This window comes from Esox lucius, chromosome 5 (genome assembly GCF_011004845.1).
Source record: "Esox lucius isolate fEsoLuc1 chromosome 5, fEsoLuc1.pri, whole genome shotgun sequence".
NCBI classification, from domain to species: domain Eukaryota; kingdom Metazoa; phylum Chordata; class Actinopteri; order Esociformes; family Esocidae; genus Esox; species Esox lucius.
In genome coordinates this window covers 29,773,062-29,782,360 of record NC_047573.1, presented here as the reverse complement: position 1 = coordinate 29,782,360, position 9,299 = coordinate 29,773,062, and the positions used below count along the sequence as shown (strand labels likewise).

General features: G+C 37.9%; 1 protein-coding gene across 1 annotated transcript; it reads right to left on the bottom strand.

The window, feature by feature from the left end:
• Positions 1–5,324: 5,324 nt before the first annotated feature.
• Positions 5,325–6,908, bottom strand: LOC105028464 (C-reactive protein). The gene is made up of 3 exons (XM_010901227.4): positions 6,802–6,908; positions 6,538–6,608; positions 5,325–6,379 (listed from the first exon to the last, which is right to left on the bottom strand). Exons 1-3 carry the CDS (start codon positions 6,807–6,809, stop codon positions 5,763–5,765), a joined length of 696 nt encoding a protein of 231 aa, XP_010899529.1. The 5' UTR covers positions 6,810–6,908; the 3' UTR covers positions 5,325–5,762.
• Positions 6,909–9,299: the final 2,391 nt, after the last annotated feature.

The following is a 9,299-nucleotide window of genomic DNA, read 5'->3' as shown; positions in this document are numbered from 1 at the left end:
TTACATATAATTTTTTATTTCTATCTCTGTTTATAACAGGAATCCAAGCTTCGGTTTAACCAGTCTACAAAGCGTAAATTTTTTAGTATTGACTGCTTATTGTTTCAGGAAACTGATACTTTGGGTGAACCCTTTAAAGTTCCCATCGCCGAGCACACACATTTCTTAACATACTTCTTAGAGTTCTGTTTTTTTCTTAGATTCCCTGATCGGTCAAGCACTTTAACAACTGATTTCCCTGTGTGAAGGTGAAGCCCTCTGAGATTTACAGACCTCCATTGTGCGAGGTGAGAGGAACTACATCAACACAGCTCTGGTTACACAAAAAAGAGAGCTCTGCTGCCAAGCCATCCCACCCATTTCCCAATCTCCCCCAGCCATATGGCCCTCTGAAGGCTGTGGAAACAAACAACCTGTTAGGACAATGCGTTGTTAATGGGAACTCCAGGCTCAGTCTTAGCCTACCTCTTCCTGATAAAATCAAAGTATACTAAACACAATCTGTACACAAGGTACTTCAATCTCAATTATGTAAGTTACGACATTTAAGGAATTTTAATTTCTGGTTGAAAGTATTGCTATAGGCCTAAAGAGACATACAGTGTGGAGAACAGGTATTTGATACACTGCTGATTTTGCAGGTTTTCCCACTTACAAAGCATGTAGAAGTCTGTAATTTTTATCTTCAACTGTGAGTGATGGAATCTTAAACAAAAATCCAGAAAATCACATCGTATGATTTTTAAGTAATGAATTTGCATTTTACTGCATGACATAAGTATTTGATACATCAGAAAAGCAGAACTTAATATTTGGTACAGAAACCTTTGTTTGCAATTACAGAGTTCATATGTTTCCTGTAGTTCTTGACCAGGTTTGCACACACTGCAGCAGGGATTTTGGCCCACTCCTCCATACAGACCTTCTCCAGATCCTTCAGGTTTCGAGGCTGTCGCTGGGCAATACAGACTTTCAGCTCCCTCCAAAGATTTTCTATTGGGTTCAGGTCTGGAGACTGGCTAGGCCACTCCAGGACCTTGAGATGCTTCTTACGGAGCCTCTCCTTAGTTGCTCTGGCTGTGTGTTTGGCCAAGATCTCGCGATACATGGCTCCATCCATCCTCCCCTCAGTACGGTGCAGTTGTCCTGTCCCCTTTGCAGAAAAGCATCCCCAAAGAATGATGTTTCCACCTTCATGCTTCAAAGTTGGGTTGGTGTTCTTGGGGTTGTACTCCTTCTTCTTCCTCCAAACAGGGCAAGTGGAGTTTAGACCAAAAAGCTCTATTTTTGTCTCATCAGACCACATGACCTTCTCCCATTCCTCCTCTGGATCTTCCAGATGGTCATTGGCTAACTTCAGACGGGCCTGGACATGTGCTGGCTTGAGCAGGGGGACCTTGCATGCGCTGCAGGATTTTAATCCATGACGGTGTACTGTGTTACTAATGGTTGTCTTTGAGACTGTGGTCCCAGCTCTCTTCAGGTCATTGACCAGGTCCTACCATGTAGTTCTGGGCTGATCACTCACCTTCCTCATGATCATTGATGCCCCACGAGGTGAGATCTTGCATGGAGCCCCAGAGCGAGGGTGATTGTATGTCATCTTGAACTAATTCCATTTTCTAATACTTGCGCCAACAGTTGTTGCCTTCTCACCAAGCTGCTTGCCTATTGTCTTGTAGCCCATCCCAGCCTTGTGCAGGTCTACAATTAAATCCCTGATGTCCTTACACAGCTCTCTGGTCTTGGCCATTGTGGAGAGGTTGGAGTCTGTTTGAGTGTGTGGACAGGTGTCTTTTTATACAGGTAACAAGTTCAAACAGGTGCAGTTAATACAGGTAATGAGTGGAGAACAGGAGGGCTTCTTAAAGAAAAACTAACAGGTCTGTGAAAGCCGGAATTCTTACTGGTTGGTAGGTGATCAAATACTTATGTCATGCAATAAAATGCAAATTAATTATTTAAAAATCATACAATGTGATCGGCAAAAATACTATCAAATACTTTTTCTCCCCGCTGTAACATGTCTTTTCATTGAGGATTGCTGATGGTAGGCATACTTATTTAACTGTTTTTACTTTATCTCAAACCAAATGGATGCAATTGCTATTGGTTTCAAATGGACTGCTGCAGAACAGGTTTGGGTTTGTCCCACTGCTTTTTCAGCAAGAAACTCTGTCCTCTGTCTTTCCCCACTTTCCTGTCAAATAGGAAAATGCCTTTTGTTTTTTGTTGCGGAACATCCGCAAAAACATGTAAGACAATTTATCATGTAAACATCCAGGCCTAATTAGAGTGTCCATATGGTGATGGCTGTGTTGTTGAAAGTAGGGGGCCGGGTTTATGTTCTAGAATCATGCATTCCTCAGTGCACGGAATGTGCCCACATGAGTCAACAAAGACTTTTCAGATTCTTGTGGCTGACAAATTAAGTTTGCTTTAGCGTGCCTTCACCCTAGCTTTTACTTCTTGGCAGTGAGTCGACATCGCATTAGACTCATCAAGCTGAAATTGCCTATAATGCACCAAGATGGCCTGTGCCATGGCAACACTGACAAACTGAGAGAAAATTGGCAAATCAGTTCCACTGCTCACAAGTAGTTACCTCGCAGGGTTTCAATTGAATGACGTACAACGTCCGTCACAACCAAGTGTGTACATCAAATGAACGTATTAAGGGGACTTGCTCAAATTTGGAAAAATACAAATCAGCCCCGCAGACAACAGATGTCCTATTTCAAAACTCCTGAAGACACTTTTATCATTGCCTATGTTACAAAAAATATCCACTGAATTTGTCTTTGACAGCAGATGATATAAATGCTTAATGTATTGACATGTTTTCAGTGCTAACGCTCGGGCTTACATGAGAGTGCACAATGAGGGCTAGTGTGCCTGATCACAGGCTCTGGCAGACAGCCCAACCTGATGGCAGCCACCATAATTACATTAAATACAATGCTCCGACATTTTAGAAGCTGCAGAAATAGTTTCATAGTTCTGTGTTTGTAAGCCTATGTTAAGTCAAAAACGAATGACTGACGTAAGCTACTTGAAAGGATTCTTCAATTACACCTAAAATCTCCCATTTTTTGTAGGGTTCTAACCCTCATTCAGAAAAACAAAATGTGCCATTGAATGGCAGTCAATCAAAAAGTCATTCACCTTTTCCTGCTGAATGGATAGCAATCAAACACGCCGGTCATCTGCACTTTCTCTTTCAGTTGTGATTCCACATAGTATAATACAGTTATTCTGAAAATAAGCACTGCTGGGCCATACAAATAGGCCCAGAAAACCCTTTAGACCAGGGGTGGCCAATATTTTTCCCTGGGGGCCCACATTGAAAAGGCCAGAAAGCATCGTGGGCCGTATTGCTTTTTCAACCAACATGCTTAAAAGACACACAGCATAAAACTCTGTTTTCTTGCATATTATATTTATGCATATTTATATTCCATGCAACACCATTTTCACAATCTAACTTAATTTACTTTAACAATGTTTTTTGTATTATACTCTGTTATTATTGAAGGTAAAGGCCTAAGAAATTCCTTTTCAAGGTTATTACTCAACGTGAATATTACACGACATATTTGCCTAAAAATTTTACTTTCAACTTAACAGAGAAGGCTATATTACATAAGGTAGGCTATATTGTCAACAACAGTTATTAGGGCAGCCATAAGTCTATGAAATCCCTTTTGAAGATTTTCACCCAATGCAAATGTTGGTATAATTGCCATCATCTAACTTCATACAGTATGTTTATTTGTACTACATGCTTTTAACGACAGCTATTCTGAAAGCCCAGACCCAAGATATCAACAATAATATGTAAAGCTAACATTGCAGTTTTTAAAGAGTACAAATTGCAGGGGCACTTCCAGAACAACTGAACTTTATTTGTGATTAATCAGTCACTTTAAATAATGGCAGGTGTGTAATGACTTTGAATGTGATTGGTTAATTCTGAACTCAGCCACATCCCCAGTTATAAGAGGGTTTGCACACATATGCAACCAGGTTATTGTGGTTTTTATTTTTTTATTATTTTCCCCCTCAAAGATTTCAGTTTGTTTTTCAATTGAATTGTTCACGTTATAAGTCACATTGAATGTAGAAAATGTTCTGACATGATTTATCTTTGTCTCATTCTTTTACATCACAAGAACCTGGCAATTTCACAGGGGTGTGTATACTTTTTATATCCACTGTATTCTAATCTACTATAAACCCTTCCCTATAAAAAGGGAAGGGTTTATAGTAGACACACTGTTAACGTTCTTTCATTCGCACTGTGAATTCGAGCAGCTGACATTTCAAGTATAGAATATTAAGAAAAGTAAAACCTATAGATGCAATGTTAATGGATGTTGAGGCTTCCATCTTAACTTAAGCATTTTCTTAGCTGCAGTTAAATCAGCTAGCCATACCTTTTTTGTTGTTTTGACATTGACAAGGATGTGCTATCATTCAGCAATAACACAACTGGAAGGCAAGGGACATCAAAGCCTAATATTTGTGACAAGGTTACTGTAATTCCCTTCCAAAAAGTTATGACTTGAGGACAATTCCACATGGCATGCATAAAAGAGCCAATTGCATTATGTGAACAAAATGAGCATACAGGGATGTTAAAGAGATTTTATATGTTTTGTAAGGAGTAGTATAAGTTCTTTTTAAAGCAGCACATAGCTGAAGATAAAGAAAAAAAGAAAAACCAGGTCAATTAAACTTATCTCCTGGAGACTGTTGATGTAACTATAAGAATCTGAACAAAATGTTAGCCATGCCAACGACCTGCCTTCAACTACAAACATTAAACATTTCAGTGTTCAACACAGACTGTTCAATGTGTTTTATACACTAGATGCTAATTTTTAAAAATCTGCAAACTTTAGCTTGTATGTGGAGAAAAAAGATCCACTATTTCTCAAGGCCTCCCTGGAGATACATCCAGTCAGTCTTGGTGAAAGTTTACCAAAAGGTTAACAGGTATTAATCAACTCCCACCTGGCCTTTATCACTTCCATAATTAAAGCCATAGTCTAGTTAAAGCCAGAAACCTGAGGTTAAAGAAACAAAAAAGATAATGCAGGAAGTCCAGAAACATCAGATGCTGAGAATACATTTTTTCAGCGCCATCTACAGGGTTTTAAAAGATCTTGAAAACTCCAGGGTCACAGGTGCCTCTCCATCCTCTTTTTGCAAGTCAAATAAATCCTGTCTCAAATGTCAGATTTAGGCTCAATTTCCAGGGAAATGTCACTGTAGTTGACAATCCAGGGACAAGGTCTGAAGACCAATACGTTTATCCAATGTGAATTTACAATTGTTCTTTATTTTAACAGTGAAAGGTTGCCAATACTTTTTTCCACAATTGAATATGTATTCATATCCAGTTCACAGGCAAGTTAAAACGGTGACAGCATATTTAGTTCTTACTTCAATTTGTCAGCAAAGCAATTTATCTGCATTTTAAATGACCTGTGCACACATTCCAATGCACAAAGAAATACACACATGTATATTTATGTAATATTATTGCATCTTTATTGACATTCTTATCTAGGCTTATTCTGTTTTCATTCTGCTATGTTCATCAGGAACATGAAATTATTACATTCTGTAAAATATTATTATGACATTGTGATTTGCAAAAGATTGAGATTTATAGTTTAAGTTACCATGAATATGTTTTAAAAAATTACTGTCAGCAGAATTTGTTACAAAAATGATCAATAACTGCTCTACATTTGCTAACAAGAAAAGTCACTTAACTGTTCAAATACTTTTTCCCCAGCAGTGAATTCCATTGCCTGCCAGTTAATACTGTTTCCTGGAATAAAGTTTTTCCCTTGCATATACAGTTTTATTTGACAGGGAGAGATCATAGTGTCCCAGAAATGGACATCGGTAATATCACCAGTGAATGATTGGAATGCTACAAAACCTCCCCCATAACTTCCTTGGTTTTGCCCTAAGATTATACTTGGTTTTCCGATTATAGGGCCATTTACCTTTAAAATCTTCCATGCACTTCGTCTACCATTTGCCCAGATCTGGTTGAGACCAGTTTTAGAGTCCCAAGTGAAACAAAAGGAGATCCATGCATTTCTGTTTTCCGGCATCCCACGGAAAATTACGCTATCTCCTCGGATGCTCAACTGATACCCACCGCTTGATTGGAGCAACAGATTGATATCTTTGGCATTAGAAGGGGTTGCCAGTGAGAAAAGGGACTGATCTCTTTGCACATCAGTGAAGAACCTCTGACACATAGTCATGGCAGTAATAGGCTTTGAGAAGTTGCCAGTGAGTTTTACAAATGAGTTGCTTGTCTCAACTGGGATGATGAACTTTGTTCCAGAAAGATCTGCATGGGTTGAAAATGAGGGAAGGGGATACAAATGTAACTGCTCTTAATGATTGGAGGAGGAGGTACAGACACAATCAGAGTAAGTACTGTAAATACAGTATTGAGCCAGATTGACATGGTTAAAATTACAAATGATAACTTCGGAATGAACTCACCTTGAGGTCTACCGTAACAGCCATAGATCAGAGCCAGCAGAAAGGACACCGTCTTCATCCACTTAATTAAACTGTTCCAAACAAAGAAAATGAAAGTATCATATATAATTCTGATTGTTAAACTTGCCATTAAGAATAATTTAAAGTGATATGCACTTTAAATTGCACACAAAAGCACAAAAGCAGTCACATTTACATAAGACAAGAATAATCAATTTAAAAAAACTATTATATTTTAACGAAGTCATGGAGATTTTAAATGACCTATCCATGTCTCCTTAATGTTGAGCCTCGTTGCAGCAAACACCCAGGACCCAATCTTGACTATAGCTCTCCCCTGCGTCTTTTCTGCTGTAGAAGTGAGATACTTTTTTCAGGGGGCAGAACCATTATGAACCAATTGGGAAGATCGTCAGATAAATACACCCCCTGGTTGCTATGTTTTACTAGTGAGTTTAAGGGGGTCAATAAATCCAACCTGCTGTTCATATATGCACAGAGAATAAATATTACCAGACAAACTCAATAGCCTCTGCACAAGGAAACAGCTAAACTACAGCTGCTACTACAACACATATATTGAATGTTAAAGCTATCAATTGTCATATTAACTATTTACCATCTTAGGAAATGTATTACATTTAATTTCAACATGAATTTAGTGCTGGCTTGTACTGGAAACAAACTATCAACAAACCATCTGCTTATAAGCAAATGCCTGCTAAGGTTAGGATTAGATTTAGAGGAATGTATAGGGTAAGGGTTAAGGCAGAGCTGTGCACAGACCATTCGAGGGGTATGGGACAAAATGACAAAAGGGCTCCACAGAACAGGCGTTTGGTGTCCTTGAGGCAGTACCATCTCTCACCAGTCAATCCTACCAACGTTTTAAGCCTTAATTGGAACTGTGAGTAATTTTGGTTATCTAGGCCCCAGATTGGGGCTGATGGTACATGCAGATAAAATGTCCCCAGGCCACAACAGCAGATAGAGAGGAGTATACTGAGGTCCTCAGAACAATCAAAAAGAATATAACAGAATATAAGAATTTATATCTCAACATTTCCTCGTTTCCTTTTTGGAGATAAGGGAATTAATTAACTAATCCACTAAAAATACATTCCAGAAGCTGCGTCATGGTGGCCATGATTTTAATTTGGTTTGCAGCATACCAACAAGCGCCAGAGTCCAGCATTGGGCTGTGCAAATTGAATACATTTAAATATTCTTATTAATTACTAGTACTCTTGACACAAAGATACATTTTTCTTTTGTTCCTTTATTTATCCTTTAAAATTGAGTAAACTAGTCGATTGTAGCACAACCAATTAGATAATTACAGACGTTTTAGTGACTTCACTCTCATCTGGAGCTTGATCACATTATGGCTATGCAATAAATGAATGTCTTATATAGAAAAGATTTGGTGTTGCTAGCACAGATTCAGACAGACTTAATAGAAAGTAAAACCTGTTCTCATGTTTTGTGAGTAGATTATTTCTATACAAATGTGCAGTTGTGGTTTTGTTCCTTGTACCCTCACATTTTAGAAATAAGTATTAGTTAGCATGTCAAGTAAAAAAAATAATAATTTCATTTATTTTAACTTTGGAGTTAATTCATCCAAATACTGTCTCTCTCTCTCTCCTAGTTAAGTTTGTTTCTAAAAGTTCTCAAAAAGTCACATGCTGGTTATTTGGGAATGTTCAGATTAGTTTCACTGAGCCCAGATGTGTCAGTGTGAGATAAATTAACTGTTATTATTATTTCAGAAGATGGGGGGGCTTGTGTAAGTGGAATGTTATGAGATCTTGGATCCTCATGTTTTAACCACCCTCAGCTAACAGACCTGAATCACAACTTGAAAAATGATAAAGCCAAAAGTTTTTCATACAGTATTTTATATTTTTCCTGGTAAATTAATAAATATACCAAAATAATTTGCACTGGGCTGTCTTTTTCATTTATTTACTTGGACCTACTTGAATTGGACTGAAATTGTATATTTTAACTGTAGGCTTTATAACTAGCTTAAATAAATGTTTATAGTTTATCTATAATATTGTTTTCTAAGGTTAGCTTTAGTGTTTGATGTTTCATTACAATATCATTTTATATAGTGCTGGTCCATTCACAAGATATCCAAGAGATGTTAGTCTCAGTTACTGTTAATAATGGTTCCTCAGTGATCTTAGACATTGTCTGTCACATTATGCATGTGACATCTCAATCAAAGTCTAAACCAGTTTCTTAGATTCATTGGAGAGCAGTTGGGGAGGACAAAAAAACTACTGAAACACAAGGCCATTTCACAACCAAATTCAATCATACTGTATAGCTACAAGACTCATCCACGTTGCCGCCACCAATAATCACTTTTGAAGTTGTAACTACCAACATCACGCTCAGAGCAGAAACTATCCATGTTTAGCAGTAACTATAGCAATAGTTGCTTAGGGGACCAAGACAATTCACAGGACCTACCAAAACCAGCCAATGATTTATTGGTAGAGGAGGGGTGCTAACTGAGGGCTCACTCTCCTTCTGCCTTTAACCCTCCTGTTATGTTCAACTGTAAGGAACAGTAATAATGTTCCTGGCTCAATTCACCCGGTGCATGTTTAACCAACCGAAGTAGTTACAAATATATTATTCTCCATAAACATTATCTTTAGCTCAAATAACACCAATTTAATTAATATTTAGGGTAATCGAGGCTTTCATCCCTTAAAAGGTCATGGTTTACTTATGACAATTCACAC